We start from the raw sequence: 18,204 nt of genomic DNA on the forward strand, positions 1-18,204 counted from the left end.
ATGTTAAGACTTACCTCCGAGATCGAGAGGTCCCTGGAGCTAAACTTGGATGATGGGAACTTCCTAAAATTTGCCGATAATGCATGGCCAGAACAGGTGTACGTTAAGTCCAAGCGTCTTAGAGGTAATCTGACGGGCGATGAAGAAAATCTAGTCATCGTTATCAAAGAGGACGGCTTAAAAAATGGAGCAGTCATAAACAAATTAAGAGAGAGAAATCCGCAAATAATGAAGTATGTAAAAGAAGAGATACTTAAACCTGGTGAGATGGTTGGAGGCTTCACGGTAAACGGCATAATTGAAGAAGAACAGAGTAGTGGCCAAAATACAGAGAGGTATACTTATGCCACTAGAATAGGAAATTTCTCGACAATGGAGGGCAAAAACAGCCTTAGAAAGAACCTTGCTAAAATAGGTAAGGCCATCAAAGAACGTAACGGGAGAGAGGCCGTCTGCATCATAGAGGAAGGTGTATATACGAGAAATATCATGGAGCACATTGGCAGAAAGGAAGGAATTACCTTTAATATTCTGATGGATAGGAACAGGGCCACTACGATAATTCAAGATGATCCAAAATGGGAAGCTGCTAAGCGAAAAAGAAACCTTGAGGAAACAATAATTGTTAAACCAAAGGGAGATAGTACATACTCGGACATCATTAGGAGTATGAAAAAGGAGATAGGTACAAAAGGGGTCTCGGAACATAGTCCTAAAAATCAAAGGTAAAGAAGACAAAGATAGGGAGGCTTTTACAACCGCCTTGAACTCCAAACTCACCAACCTAGCCCAGGTCGATGTTAAAAAGAAGGGGAAAACCTTTATGCTAATCGACATAGACGAAACGGTAAGTGAAGATGAGGTGAGAGAGGCTATCACAAAGGAGTTAAATATAGAAGGAACCTCTAGAATAGACATGACGATTAAGTTAGCACAAAAGACCAACCAAAGAGGGTATAAATTCGCCTTTGTCACCATGGAACATGATGCAGTGGATCTTATCACTAAGAAAAAAAGAATAGGCGAAGGCTGGAATCGATGCAGAATCAGAGAGCTCGACCTCTTAGATAGATGTAGGAAATGTTTTCAGATAGGACATATAGCAAAAGAGTGCCAGAGAAAAGGGAGTCAGGATAGATGCCATAGATGTGGGGAAGAGGGTCATAAGAGAGGACAGTGCAGCGGAGAAGAGAACTGCTACCTCTGCAATGAAAAAGGGCATGGAGCGGAAACCATGAGGTGCCCGAAATACAGAGAACTATTAAAGAGAAAAATGAGGAGAAGAGGGACCGACTAGATAGTGTCTTTTCGTAAGCTTGACAAAAATGTATACAAAACTGCTACAAGTAAACATCGATAGGAGTCCTGCGGGAACTGACCTACTATTCAAAAAGTGCGAAGAAGAAAACGTAGATATAATCCTGATCTCTGAACCGAACAGAAAAAAACTTATAACAGGCCATTGGTTTGTAGAACAAAATCTGGATGCGGCCATCAAAGTAATCAACAACCAAACTAAAGTTCTTAAGCATGGTGGAGACAAAGGTTTCACATGGATTGAAATAGGCACCATGGTGATATACAGCTGTTATATCTCGCCTAATGTGGATATACAAACCTATACACAGTTTCTTGACAGACCTAGGACAAGTATGAAAAAACATAAAAAAGAAATACTCGTAGGAGGGGACTTTAATGCCAAATCAGTTGAATGGGGCTCGAATAGAGACGACAGGAGAGGTGAAATAATGGCAGAATGGCTAGCCGAAGAGAACCTTATAGTTCATAACAAAGGAAATACCCCTACATTCGTTCGTGGAGACTACGGATCAATCATTGATGTTACCTTTTCGACAAGGAAACTAGCTAAATGTATACACAACTGGAAGGTGCTGGAGGAAGAAAACCTAAGCCCACATCAGAGCATCATCTACGAAATAAAACAGCATAATAAACATCAAGACCCCACACCGGTAAGCAAAGGATGGCGAGTTGTAGAGCATAAAATCCAAGCACTCACGTATAGAATCGGCGTAAAGCTCGAGAACAGAAGTGATAATATGACAGCCGAACAGCTCATGGCATACATTACCAGCGCGTGTGATGAGGTACTTCCCAAAAAACATTGTAGAGGAAAGAAGAAACCAGTCTACTGGTGGTCAGAAAAGGTGGCAGAGATGAGGACTGCCTGCAACCAAAGCAGAAGAGCCAAGACCAGGGCAAATAGAACAAACAACGCACAACAAAAACTGTTGTTGAACGAACGCTATCAGGAAAGTCGACGAGCCCTAAAGAAGGCTATTCTGGAAGCCAAGAGCGATGCCTGGAAAAAAGTTATAGAGGAGGTCGATAACGATGTATGGGGCAAGGGATATCGCATAGTTACTGACAAGTGGATACATAGATTACCGACATGTTTGTCCGACGAGGAACAATACCAAATCGCAGAACGACTTTTTCCCTCGGATCCAGAAGTAAGGTGGAATAAACTGCCAGTATTAAAGGAGAAAATCCCACCTTTTACACTAGAAGAGTTACAAACGGCGACCGACCGTATTAAACCCAAGAAGGCACAAGGTCCGGATGGCGTACCGCCCGAAGTTATCAAAGCCGTGGCAAATGAACATCCGCTTAAACTGCTGCGATTATTAAACAGGCTCCTCTCGACTGGAGTTTTTCCCGACACGTGGAAGCAGGCAAGGCTCATACTCATCGAGAAGAATAAACCAGGGCAAAACGATAAAGCATACAGACCAATATGTGTACTGAATGTCATAGGAAAACTCTTCGAGCAACTTATATTAGGTAGGCTAAAGGAACAGATCGTTCAAACTGGTGACCTAGCATCGGAACAATACGGATTCCGGAATCAAAAGTCAACCGTACAAGCACTAAAGAGAGTACAGGAGATAGCGAACGAGGCAAACGAAAGAGTAGGAAGAAGACGATGTGCATTGATAACACTAGACGTCCAGAATGCCTTTAATACAGCCCCGTGGGAGGGTATAATTGAGGAACTTCGCCGTAGAAATATAGCCCCATACGTTTTTAATATTCTTGCGAGCTATTTAGAAAATCGTATCCTATATATAGGAAACAATAAGGAAATGAAAGTAACGTGTGGAGTCCCCCAAGGATCCGTCCTAGGGCCCACCCTCTGGAACATCTACTACGATGGAGTGCTTAGGATACCAGTTCCTAGAGGTGTCAAATTGATTGGGTATGCCGACGATCTCGCAGTAGTTGTGGTAGCCCAAGATGCCGCCAGCTTAGAAGATACATCACGTGAAGTGATAGAAGACGTGACGGAATGGATGCAAAGAAAGAAGCTAACACTAGCATCGAAAAAAACTGATAGTCCTCCTAGCCGCGGGAAGAAAAATTAGACATTTCTATGCAACTGGAGAATACTGTCACGAGTAGGGATAGCATCAAATATCTAGGCATAAATATGGACAAAAACATGAGGATGGGAATACATGTTCGCAAAATAGCAGAGAAAGCAAACAAGGCAATTGGAAACCTCAGCCGAATTATGCCTAACGTAGGAGGTCCCAAGGAATCCACAAGAAGACTACTGTGCTCCGTGGCAAATTCCATAATACTCTACGGAGCAGAGATATGGCAAAGGGCTCTAAGAAAACAAGTACATAGAAACGTCCTTCTCTCTGTCCAAAGGAAGATAGCCATACGCATAGCCAGTGCATATAGAACTACCTCCACTATGGCCCTTCTAATAGTAGCGAGGGTACCTCCCATAGAACTGCTTGTCGAAGAACGAATAAGAGTAGGAGAAGGCGAGAACAGAGCAGAAGTTTGGAGATCAATAATCGATCAATGGCAAAATAAATGGACACTGAATGAGGATAAGGGGCAATGGACCAAACGCTTGATACCGGACATAAGGACCTGGATAAATAGAAAGCACGGCCAAGTCAACTATTTTATAACACAAATGCTAACAGGACATGGAGGTTTCAGAGAATATCTACATCGATTTAAGATAAGCCAGACAGACGAATGCTTCTACTGCAGTTTAAGGGATACCGCAGAACACACATTCTTCGAATGTCAGAGGTGGATCCTGGAAAGAAATAGGGCAGAAAATGTTCTTGGAATACATAGTTCATAAGATGTTGGAGAGCAAAGAAAATTGGGAGATGCCAGAGAAAACCAGATGGCTACGATAATAATGTCCAATAAAAGAAGGGAAATTGACAACTAGGAGTGCTAAATAACAGGCGCGGAGCGTACTTGGGATTAGGGAAAACAGGAAGAGAGAAGACACAGGAGAAGACAGGGACAAAAAATGGAGAGGGAACCACCTAAACCCTTCCCGAAGGGAACGGGTGGACGTACCTCACGACTCATTCCACCAAATACAACTTCACCTCTTGAGGTAATGCAGGAAGCGGTTCCGAGAGGTCTACTACAAGTTCATAAGGGCCACTAAGTTGTTCTGAAAAGAACCAAACCAAAGCTCGTTTTCTTACATTGTAAATTGTATGTACACCTAAAAAATAAAAGCGGTAGCTGGGAATTCCAAAGCCTCGGCGGGTGGAGCCTCTGATGACAGAACAATATATTAAAAAATCAGCTGTCTTAAAATACTTACTCGAAAACGTTGCTAGCTCTTAGACCAAGCCTTATTGGAAAGATCGGAAGTCAGTAACATATTATGAGCCCTTACCTCACGATGTGATGTAGTTAAAACCAAAAAGGTTTTTTAAATTATGAGTTATGCATTAATTTTTTTATGCCTGGTTGCACCAACAGATCTTAAGCTTAAGACGTGCCTTAAGCTCAGCTTACGAAACATACGCGTTGCACGGTTGAGTCTTAGATCAATTTGCTGCTTGCCACAATGGATTGCATCTTAAATTTCGTCTCAGTTAAGACGTGCTTAGCTAAGAATCGAAAATTATGGTGCAAAGTAAGTGAGACTTAAAGCGGCCCTATCTATATGCTGAGCTCGGCTAAGCTGGAGCTTAATATTTGTTGGTGCAACCAGGCATCAGTTACCTACATAATTAAAAAAAAATACCCCATGAAATTAAAAACTCATTACCACTTATAATAAGAAAATAGGAAACACGAACTTTGTAAAGTTGTATCTTAGGCAGATAATTACCTGTATTTTCTTTCCGCTCTTTAATTTTCAACTTCTCACTTTAATAGCAGTACTATTTTTGGATTTATAAAACATATCTTTACTATTAGACTCATAGAATACTTTGTCTCATACTTACATACATACTTACTTGTTCCTTAAACCATGTACTTAAATCTTCATATAATACTATATAGTAACATTAGCAAGTTGACATATATGTAGTTTGCATACATTATCGAATAATTAGTGTTTTTGCGTTTAAACGGTATGGCTTTAAGGAAAATACATTTTTCTAGTATTCGTAACTAACTACATAATATTATAGCAAGGTGCTATGCAAAACTATTTGCAAAGAAAAAAGTTTTAAGGAGGAAACGCATTAGAGAGTCGCGGACGCGACTTGGCTAATTGCAAACTAGTCCAGCTCAGATTCTTAACGTTGTTTTTAATCTTCATGGATGCAATTAAAAGTCGCGGCCGAGGCGCAGTCCCGATGAGGACTCGATTCAGTCTTTGATGAGGATCTCAAAACGTCTCGGTCGCGTTTTGTCAAGCCATCGACTCTATAGTGCTCGTCAACACAGGGACTCGGGCACGTCACAGACAAGGCAACTTTGAGTATTCGTTTGTATTTTGTAACTGAATTCCTTGTTCTAGCAGCTTTTCCAGCTGCCTAAATTTTTCGACTGACAGTCGAAACGACTGTTTAAAACGTATTTCGTCTCTGCATAATCTGTAGAATGATGTGTAAAATTCGCCTTCTAATGGCCGGAAGAGATTTTTTGGATGTACCCAATATTTTGTCATGGGTTTTGAAGTGAATACTTCTTATTCTTATTTTTTTATATATTGAATAAAGGAATTATATTACTTATTTATTATTTGGATTTAAACAAATTTTGTTATATTCAAATAATACATAAAAATAAATTATAATGTTTGTATGTATCAAAAACGCATATACGTTGTTTAAATTTGAGTTTGACAGATACGTCAGAGACAAACTAAATTTTAAATTACCTATTAGTTATTTTTTGTCATGGGAATTTCTGTCAGTCTATGTATCATGCTATGTATCATGACAAAAAATAACTTCGAGATAGAACTAAACATCATTAAACAAATAGCAGTAAACAACGGCTATAACGAACAAACAGTTAACAAAATTTTAAACCAAAAACTCCATAAGAAACCCTGAAATTAGTGTATCCACCACCACAGAAAGAACCCAGTACCTTCTGCTCTCTCACATATACTGGCAAGATAACAACAAAAATAGCCAGATACATAAAAAAGAAAGGAATAACACCAGCTTTCAGAACTAACAACAACTTAAGCAAATATATTAAGAACAATAAATGCCGAAAGAGAAAGCAACTACAGTGACTGTCCGAAAACGTACATCGGTCAAACTGGCAGAACTTTTGACAAACGGATAGCAGAACACAAAAGGGCATTCAACAATTGGGACCGTGCAAGTTCGGCAAAGCGACCCCTATTTCTACGCTCTGTACTTTTATTCGCACTTTTAATTATATCGGCCAATTATATTAGTCCTGGTTACTGGATAATTGTCAAGGCCATAGTCCAAAAAATAATAAGAAGAAAAAACAAGATGCAGGTTATGTTATGCAAACGTAAACAATTGTATGTAGTAAATAAAATTAGTTATTAAAATGCAGTACTGCAAGCAAAATACAATTAATTAAATTTACCTTTATATAATAATTGCATATCATATCGATATTGTGGAGCAATATATAATTTTTCTGCTTCAATGACAGAAGCTATGAAATATACGTCAATTTGACAATTTCAATTGACAATATGAATTATTTAAGCTAGTTGCAATATTTCTCCACGACTCGCGCACGGTCGTTTCTCGTTTCCCTTCCAAGTACTTGCACATCGCGAATAGAAAAACAGATTCTACATACGCACTTCACCTTCTAGATCATAATCATTCTTTCAATGAAGAGTTCCAAATTCTGCATATTCAAAATAAAGGCCTTAAGCTATCTTTTTTAGAATCTATGGAAATTAATAAACTGAAAAATACAGATATAATTCTGAATTACCAACTCGAGACAAACAGCTCCCCACTCCTCAACCTCTTCAGTTGAAGACTTAAAAAGGCAAACACATTGTAAACTATATCACTTGAGAAAGGCACTCTGCCGAAACAGCTGTAGTCACTTAGTTATAATAAATTTTGTGGAAGTATAGAAAACAAACGTTTTCAGTGTTTTATTGTTAGATAAAATGAACTTCCATCAAGTAACGGTCAAATCCATCAATTATTATACGAGGTATTTATGTCAAAAAATTATATTTCGCGCAATAAATATGTACCTTTATAGTTCACAATATTTCGATTAGAAGAGTGTAATTGCATATTGACACATCGTTTTTAATTCTGAACAAGTTTCCATAATAACAATTTTCAGTATTATGGAAAATATAGGTATACTACTTAATGAAATTTTTATTTATCGACATATCTTGTACAAAATTGATAAAAATTAGAACTGATAAAGTCTTAGAATATGTAGAGCTTTTTACTAAGAATAACTTTTTTATTTATGATCCCATTTCAACAATTTTTTGAATATTGAAGAGATAGATTTTGAATAATTTGTTCTTTTGTGAAAATTATTTGTTTATCTTTTTTTTAAGAATGAAATTCCATATTTGTTTGATTGGATTCTACTCGTTTTTCATTTAAATATTCGCCATTTTGGATCCGCCATTTTGAAATTTAAATTTTTAATCTTTAATTCAGATTCAACAACCTGTTAAAAATAAAGACAATAAACGTTTTAGAAAAATGTTCTTTTTAGAAAATCCGCATTTTGGATCCGCCATTTTATAGTTTATAATGTTAACATTTGAGTTAGGTTTATCAAAGCTCTCAAAAATAAATATATGTAGAAATAAATACATTTTGTAAAGATATTATCATTTTACAACTATTTTTTAAGTTATCCGCCATTTTGAATTTGCAAATTGTAATGTCAGATTCGGGTTCAGCATAATCAAAACTAAAATAAAAATATTTTTTATCAAAATAAAATGATGAATTCACCCATATTCTTAACATTATTTATACAAAACAATTGTTATTGTTTAAACAATTAATAAACAATTAGCGGCGAAATTTGTGAGTAGAACTTTTTACTTTAACATATTTATAAACTAACAAAAAAAGTTTTAGAAAAATATACCCTTGTTTGATTTTTTCCGAAACATTGTATCTTTTCGTTCTAATTGCACTCCCTTAATTAATAAATATCATTTTTGATAGTGAATTTAATTATTATAAAAAATAAACAAGATGTTTAAAAATACAATTTGAGTTTGAGTATAGTTTGTAACGAATTGATTAACTTACTTTTACTTATATTTATATTTATAACGGCTTCTACTTTTAACGGGAGTAACTATACAGTGATGAGCGCGTTAATAACCGGCAAAATAGCTCAAAAGATAGTGAAGGTGGAAATTATCGTTATAAGCGTCTAAAATAACATTACATTACATAGTTTCCTACCTTCAAACGTCTGTGGCAGGAGTATTTTATAAAATTCTACTGTCATAGTGACAGTTGTCATACTCCTCTGATACGTCTAAAGGTGGGAAACTATGTAATGTAATGTTAATTTATACGTTTATAACGATAATTTCCACCTCCACTAGTTTCATCTCTTTTTGTTTCGCAATGTATTATGTTTTCCAACTTTTGAGCTATTCTGCCGGTTATTAGCGTTCTCATCACTGTATAATAGAACATTCCGGAGATAGCCCCATGTATTTCTTATGAACGATAGAAGCGCGCCGATGCCACGCCGTACTGATTAGAATGAATGGTATATCGGCAGTCGATTAGCCACCCGTGCCCTAGAGGTTTTGCAACACTGATCTCCATAAACGTAATTCTATTCTTAACGTGAAACAAAGTATAGTAAGTAATAGACTCGTCCATCATTAATTTATTTTATGTACCTAAATGAACAATGTTTTAAAATGGAGTAAGCCCAAATTATTTAGCGGGAATTGATAAAATAATGTTTGAACTTGAATTTAGATACTTCGTAGTTTCCAAATTAATATTTTTTTACTTGTGTTTTTGACCCTTAAAAATCGTAGTTTTTCGATTTTTTTTTCAATTTCAAATTATTTATAACTCGAAAACGATTAATAGAGAAAAATTACCGAAAACCTTTTTTGTTCCCAAGGATCCAAAGAACCTAAAATAGTATCTTAGTGTAGGAAACAAAGGTTGAACCTTGCAAAATGGACACAAGTCTGGTTTTATTTTTTTTTCTGTTATATCAAGGGGTGCTTATTATAAGACTAACTTTTTCTGAAAAAATTTCGCCCCGGAACCCCCCTTTTCACCCCTTTGAAGGGGGTAATTTGTGGTTTTTGCGGAACGTAGCCCTTCCTGTACCTTTTACAAAAAATTTCTTTTATAGAAATATGAAGAGGACTATATTTTCTACGATTTATTTCCCGACAGCATATGTCTATCATCCATTGTTTAGCGGGGGTGGCGCCCCAAAGTTGACAAGTTTTTAAAAAAGATGTTTTAAAAAATATATATTTTTCCCTAACTGTAACGGAAATTAAGAAGAGATCCTGCGGCAATTATTTACAAATAAGTGAGAGATTTTTTGGTATAGGTTTTACTTAAGGGTAATTACCCTATTTTTAATTACAGGGTGTTACATTTTAAAAAACCCCTTTTTATACCATCTGAACCGTTTATGCTAGAGTAAAAAGACTTTCAGCGATTACCCATGTACTGGTCCTATTTACAAATTTGTATAATGCACCCCCATTTTTTCCCCGGAACCACCCCAAAAAAAGATGAATTAATAAATGAAGTGATTTTCTTGGAATCCTTCACACACAATACCCTTTATTAATATGCTTCATATATCATTTTTTGCACGTTATTATTACCCATGCATGGACACAAAAAGCGATTTCCTAGTGCAACCCCTGTAGCAAAAAAAAAATAAATAAAATGGGGAGTTGAAATTTTTTTTGTTTTTTGCTTTTTGATCCATATGGGCATATGCTTCATCAATAGTGCTTTTCAAAAATATATATGGTTACTGCAACATCCCTGCGGAAAATCCTTGAAAATATACTGCAGAAACTACCCCTATCCCTTGGCGAGGATGTTTTTACGATTTTCTCATTACCTATGCATTCTTTTTAAACAAAACTTATACAAGGTTAAAGACCATTATTTACTCTAAAAATTAGGTCCTATTCATTTTTTTCGTATAAGCAACCGTTACGACACAGTGGCGCAGTAAACCTCATATATGCTTTGGCGGGCTCCAGTTTTGTTTTTTTTTCGTCATCTGTTCGTTTTATTGATAAAGTACTTATGTAAAATAAAACAACACAGTGTAACCTACAGATTATGACCTATGCACATTTTACAATCTTTGCGCCCAAAGCCACAGTGGTGGCCCAAAATCAGTTTTTGCATATTTTCGCCACCTAATTTTATTGCATGGACTTGGCATCGAGGCTTGACCTTGAACGATGCTGTCAAAATACGTTCCGTATTAAAATATAAAAATTTAGTGTAACAAAGTGAAAAATAAACTAATACAAACAAACTATAGTGAATTTAGACAGACGACAGTGCTCCCGATAAAAATAGTTCGTCAAAATTCAGCAGAAACTAGTGAGTAAGCATTGCAAAAAGCATAATAACCTCTCAAACAATTAATAAACAACAGACAAAAACATTCCGATAAGAGGTGAAGTTCCGTCGAAAATAAAAGCGACGTTGCCGGCTATTGAAAAATTTCTGCAATAAAGCCGAAACATTAATACGAAAATCTATATCTGAGTAAAACTTTAAAGTGCTGAGAAGGGTTGACGCTCCGCCAAGTCGATTGGGCTGACCCCCTTACCGCGGTACAATGGAGCAGATATTAGAAAAATTAGAGAGAATGGATGAAAGAAATGTAAGAATCGAAAGCAAAATAGATAAAATGCAAGTAGACCTGGATAAATTAAATAAAGAAAACGAGCAGTTGAAAGCAGATAACCAAGCAATGAGAACTAAAATCACGGAACAAGAAGTTAGAATTGAATTACTGGAAAGACAAGCCAGAAGAAAAAACATAATAATACAGGGGGTCGAAGAAAACCAAACAGAAAGCGAACAAGAGATGATAAATAAGATAAAGGGGATAATGAAAAAAATCGACGTACAACCAAACCTAGATGAAGAACTGGTAGAGATGAGAAAAATAGGTAGACAATGTGATCCCCAAAATGTACCCAGACCCATCTTATTAGAAATGAAAAAGGAATCTACGAGAATGGAAATTCTGAAGGCTGCTAAAAACCTAAGAGGAACTAAAATATATATCAATGAGGACTTCCCGAAAAAAATACTACAAGAAAGGAAGCATCTTCTCCAGCACATGAAAATGGTACGCCAGGAAGGACACACAGCCGCACTAAAATACAACAAATTATGGATAAATGGTGAACTGTTCTCACTGGACCAACTAGAAGGCATGGATGTAAATTACTGGAGGAAACCTGAAGAGAAGAAGAGTAACGCTAGGACAATAAACGACAGATCCCCCCTATCTGATGATATAGATCCACGCGGAAAATTGATAAAAATGACGTCAAAAAACTAACAAAACATATAACAAAAGACGGCGACAGTATAACGGAGTTGGCAATGAATACGGACATGAAAATATTTTGTAAGAAAAGACGCAAAAACAAAACAAAAACAAATAAAATAAAAGACAAAAACAGGAAAATAAGAATAGGAACGTGGAACATTAAAACACTTCTAAGACCAGGCAAAATGGAAGAGTTGGCAAAAGAAATGACAAAATACAGGATGGAAATACTAGCGCTACAAGAAATAAGGTGGGCAGGAGAAGGGATGATCAATAGAAGAAACCACACAATGTACTACGCAGGAGAAAGCAAACAGGGTCGCAATGGAACCGCCTTTCTAGTTAGTAATAGCGTAAGAGACAAGATTATTAACTTTAAAGCGGTTGATGGAAGAATATCATATATAAGAATGAAAAATAAACAAGCAAATTTAACATTTGTTAATATATATGCACCTACAGAGAATGCTCCCGAAGAAGAAAAGAATGAATTCTATGAGAAACTTGAAGAATTGTACGAAGAAATACCAAAGAACGACATACTAATCCTATTAGGAGACTTTAACGCAAAGATAGGGAAAAAAGACACGAACAGAGAAATCGCAGGAAAAGAAACGATCCATCAAAATACGAACAACAATGGCAGGAGAATATGTAATCTAGCAGCAGCAACCAATACTTTTATTATTAGCACCCAATTCAAGCACAAAAAGAGCACAAAGTAACGTGGCTAATACCTGGAACGACAGACGGAAACCAAATAGACCACATCCTAATTTCAAAAAAATGGAGAACAATTGTACAGAATGTGAGGTCCTACAGGGGAGCCAATGCTGATTCGGATCACATTTTGGTGATAGGCGACATGAAATTGAATATACTTAAAGACAAAAACGACAGAAAGAAAAGAAAGAGGTGGAATAGGTCAAAACTAAACACAGATAATGCAAACAGAAAATTCTGCACTAAGTTGGAAGAAAAACTACTAGTCCTAAAACCATCGGACATAGATGAAACATGGGAAGACATAAAAGATAGTATTTTAACAGCAGCAGAGGAGACGATAGGACTAATGAACGACAATAAAAGAAAAGATTGGTACGATGAAGAATGCGAGCAAGCTAGTAAAGGCAAGGACCAAGCAAGACACAGGTGGTTGGCCACAGGGAAACAAGAAGATCTCCTACACTATAAAGAGAAAAAGAAAGAGTCAGACAAATGTTGCAGAACTAAAAAGAAGAAATGGATTGAAGACTTACTGCTGGAACTCGAAGCTAATAGTAACGATAATGCAAGACTATATAAACACATAAAAGCACAGAATAAGAAGAAGATTCCGGCAAATATTGGAAAAAAGGAATGGGAAACACACTATAGAGAATTGTTCAAAAAGAAAGGCGATGCTGAAAATGCAGAAAATGAAGAACAAACAGTAAATAGGAATGAAGAACAATCAGAGCCTCCCTCATACAACGAAGCATTGGCGACCATAAACAGATTAAAGACAAGGAAAGCAGCAGGACCAGACGACATTATAAATGAGTTCTTCAAGAAAGGGGGAGAGGAACTAGCCCACAGAATCCACAAGCTGATAGAACGAATATGGGAAGAAGAACGCATGCCGAACGACTGGAATTGCGGTCTGATAACACCAATCCCTAAAAAAGGTGACAAGACGAAATGCAGTAACTACAGGGGAATCACGCTATTAAATATAATGTACAAAATATTAACTAATTTGATCAGACAAAGAATAGAAAAAGAAACGAGAACAAAAATAGGTGAATACCAACATGGATTCAGAGAAGGTAAGTCAACAATAGATGCAATACACATTGTAACGCAAATCGTCGAAAAAAGTTACGAGCATGGAATAGATCTACATATACTGTTTATTGACTACAAGCAAGCCTTTGACAGTGTAATAAGGGAGGAGCTAATTAATGATATGAAGCAACTAGGCATTCAAGAAAAACTAGTAAGTCTCACGAAAATGATGATGAAGGAATCCAAAGCACGAATCTTAACAAGGGAAGGCCCGTCAGATGAAGTACAAATGGAGGTAGGTGTCAGACAGGGAGACTCCCTATCAACAACATTATTTAACATTGCCATAGAGGGTGCAGTAAGAGCAGCCAAAATTAGGGTAACAATTATCGAATCTTCAGCCCAACTGATAGCGTATGCAGACGATATTGCACTGGTTACTAGAGATTTAAAAACCATGCAGAATATAATATTAATACTAGATAAAGAAGCAAAGAAGAGAGGGCTAGTAATAAACCAAAGCAAAACGAAATACCTCAAGTGCTCAAGAGAGAATACGAACATCGAGAAAGAAATTAAGCTTGGAGCATATACATTTGAAAGAGTACACCGTTTCAAATATCTGGGAGTGATGGTGAATGGCAGAAATGATAGAACGGATGAAATAAATGAACGCATCCTACTGGGTAATAAAACCTATTGGAACTACCAAAAATTCTTGAAAGAAAAACACATTAGTAAGACAACCAAATTAAAAATTTACAAGACTGCAATCAGGCTAGTGATCAGAGACGATGTGCCTAACACAAAAAGATGAAATGAGATTAGAAATCTTAGAGAGAAAGATAATTCGACGAATAATGGGACCGGTGAGGATAAGTGTAGGCGAATTTAGAAGATTAACAAATGAAGAAATTAAAGAAGTCATCCAGGGTGAAGACATAATCAAGTTCGTGAAGGCGCAGAGGCTCAGGTGGCTGGGACACACAGAAAGAGCTAACCCAGACTCTACGCTAAAGCGAGTAACTGGCTGGAGACCAACAACAGGGAGACCAAAGGGAAGACCCAAAACAAGATGGAGAGATCAAGTCTTAGGAGACATAAAGAAGCTGAGAATCTACAATTGGAAGGAGCGTTGTAAGGACCGGAAAGAATGGAGAAAAGTTGTAGACAAAGCCAAGTCACACACGCTGCTATAATAATAAAAGACAACAGCGGACTGATTCTCCGCAACAAATGAATCAGAGAGCCCAAAAGGGCGGCAAACACTCCGCCAGGAGTGAATAAGCCATGATGATGATGATGAATTTTATTGCATTAATGCTACCTTAATAGCACAATATTTACCCTTAAGTGGTAGCTAAGCAGTGGCGAATCCAGGGAGGGGCAATGGGGGTGATCACCTCCCCCCCCCCCCCTCTCAAACCAAGTGATATTATATTCAAAGATTATAAAAATATTCATTTATTTTTATAGAAATACTTATATTATATTATTATTATTTTTATAAGAATGTCGTACTTTTTATGCTTTAGCGACAGAGGAGGACCCAGCATCGTTAAGAGGGGGGTGCCAATTGGCTAAATTTCTATAAAAATAAAAGAACATTTTTATAATCTTTGAATATAATATCACTTGGTTTGAGAGGAGGGGAGGTGATCATCCCCATCACCCCTCCCTGGATCCGCCACTGCTTAGCGACCACCTAAAGGTAAATATTGTGCTATTAAGGTAGCATTAATGCAATAAAATGCGTGTAGGTGGCGAAAATATGCAAAAATTGATTTTGGGCCACCACTGTGGCTTTGGGGCGCAAAGATTGTATGCGCAAAGAATGAGCATAAGTCATAATTTGTAGGTTACACTGTGTTGTTTTATTTTACATAAGTACTTTATCAATAAAACGAACAGATGACGAAAAAAAAAACCAAAACTGGGCCCGCCAAAGCAAATGAGGTTTATGGCGCCACTGTGCCGTAACGGTTGCTTATACGAAAAAAATGAATAGGACCTAATTTTTTAGAGTAAATAGTGGTCTTTAGCCTTGTATAAGTTTTGTTTAAAAAGAATGCATAGGTAATGAGAAAATCGTAAAAACATCCTCGCCAAGGGATAGGGGTAGTTTCTGCAGTATATTTACAAGGATAAGGGTGGTTTCCGCAGGGATGTTGCAATAGCCATATATATTTTTGAAAAGCACTATTGATGAAGCATATGCCCATATGGATCAAAAAGCAAAAAACAAAAAAAAATTTCAACCTCCCATTTTATTTATTTTTTTGTCTACAGGGGTTGCACTAGGAAATCGCTTTTTGTGTCCATACATGGGTAATATGTAATAATGTGCACAAAATGATATATGAAGCATATTAATAAATGGCATTGTGTGTGAAGGATTCCAAGAAAATCACATTATTTATTAATTCTTCTTTTTTTTTGGGTGGTTCTGGGGAAAAATGGGGGTGCATTATACAAATTTGTAAATAGCATCAGTACATGGGTATCGATGAAAGTCTTTTTACTCTAGCATAAACGGTTCAGATGGTATAAAAAGGGGTTTTTTAAAATGTAACATCCTGTAATTAAAAAAAGGGCAATTACCCTTAAGTGAAACCTATATGGATATCGCTGAAAGTCTTTTTACTCTAGCATAAACGGTTCAGATGGTATAAAAAGGGGTTTTTTAAAATGTAACACCCTGTAATTAAAAAAAGGGCAATTACCCTTAAGTGAAACCTATACCAAAAAATCAATCAATTATTTGTGAATAATTTCCGCAGGATTTCTTCTTAATTTCCGTTACAGTTAGTGAAAAATATATATTTTTTAAAAACATCTTTTTTAAAAACTTTTAACTTTGGGGCGCCACCCCCGCTAAACAATGGATGATAGACATATGCTGTCGGGAAATAAATCGTAAAAAATATAGTCCTCTTCATATTTCTATGAAAGAAATTTTTTGTAAAAGGTACAGGAAGGGCTACGTTCCGCAAAAACCACAAATTACCCCCTTAAAGGGGTGAAAAGGGGGGTTCCGGGGCGAAATTTTTTCAGAAAAAGTTAGTCTTATAATAAGCACCCCTTGATATAAAAGAAAAAAAATAAAACCAGACTTGTGTCCATTTTGCAAGGTTCAACCTTTGTTTCCTACACTATCTGCCCAGACCGAAAAATTTGTTTTTATAATTTGTTTTATATTTTTTCATAAATAAATGTAGTCATAACTCCGAAATTGCGCCATTTAGGTATAGGGAATATGCCATGAAAAATAATCAGTATTCCTTATGGGCTTCAAAACGAGAAAAATGTACAGGGTGTTCCATTTGAAATAAGAAAGTTCATTCGATTTCAAGAAAAACGGAATATCTGATAACAATGTAAATACCACTGTAATATCGGTCGCATTAAAAGACCCTTACCCATCCCATTACAATCTAAAAAAATCGTGCAAGCCGTTTCCGAGATAATTGAGGCGTTCCATACACTCTGTACTCTGTATAATATAATATATTATATTAAATAAAATTAAATAGAATCGGATCGAATGGAATCGAATTAAAGCGAATCGAATATAATAGAATATATAAGAAGTATTCACTTCTGACGGCACTCCTCAAGTGTCACGCTCTCTTTTTTTTTTAATTTTCATGTCTTCTTATTCTAACATAGCCGCCAAGAAAAACAATTCTTTCAAATGCTCACAAACCATTTTTCTTTTTACACTGTGGTTATCGAAAAACTGTGAACTTCTACGTAGACTGCGACGAGTCCGCGACTGCCAAGTGCGAATACTTTTTTCTGCCAAGGCGGAAACGCATTACGGCTGATTTATCTTACGACAGGACGTGGAGGGCACATGCCGTAGAACAATAGATGGTGCACGTCCTCGTTGTCGCCTCGTTCCGTTGTATTATAAACTAGCCAATGCTTTTCATATCAGACGATTCTTCAACGTGGCCCATTGAGGTGGAATGTCCGTGGCCCGTGGCGTGGTATTGACTATTAGAGATGGCCCGGCCAGCTATTTTAATATAGCAGTAGTTGCTTTTTCAGCATTATTCAACTTTTTCATGATGATATAAGAAAAGCAAAATCATATTTGTTTGTTTTGTTTCAAAAAGCATTTTTGTTGGTATTTAATGTGAACATATAAATAATAATTGTTGCTAAAATAATACATCTAAGTACGGACATTTTTTGAAATGACAAAAAAATATAACAAAATACATGGTGGTTGTAATATTTCCCTAATAGCACACGACGTCCATTGGACGTCCAAAATAGGTCCATTTTTGGTCCTTACGTCCATGGACTATAAACGGACGTCCTTTGGACGTCCCATGTTGGACGTCCTTCGGAAGGAATAAATATGGACGTACTTTGGACGTCCGACGTTGGACGTCCGACGTTGGACGTCCTTCGGACGGAATAAATATGGACGTCCTTTGGACGTCCGACGTTGAACGTCCATACTGGACGAAATACGGACGTTTTATGAACGCTTATATATTATATTGGACACATTATACCAATTACGGGATCAAATAGCAAAATAATTCAATAAAATATTAACTTACGCGTTAACTTTACGTTAATGAAATACAGTCAAACCTGTCAGTAACGGCCACTAAAATGAAAGAACTATTGGCC

General features: G+C 36.6%; 1 protein-coding gene across 1 annotated transcript; it reads left to right on the forward strand.

The window, feature by feature from the left end:
* The first annotated feature begins 823 nt into the window (after positions 1–823).
* Positions 824–1,297, forward strand: LOC126880806 (uncharacterized). Its single transcript, XM_050644868.1, has one exon. The coding sequence runs from the start codon at positions 824–826 to the stop codon at positions 1,295–1,297; it is 474 nt and encodes a 157-aa protein (XP_050500825.1).
* The last annotated feature ends 16,907 nt before the right edge of the window (positions 1,298–18,204 follow it).

Source organism: Diabrotica virgifera, chromosome 2 (genome assembly GCF_917563875.1).
Source record: "Diabrotica virgifera virgifera chromosome 2, PGI_DIABVI_V3a".
Classification (NCBI taxonomy): Eukaryota; Metazoa; Arthropoda; class Insecta; order Coleoptera; family Chrysomelidae; genus Diabrotica; species Diabrotica virgifera.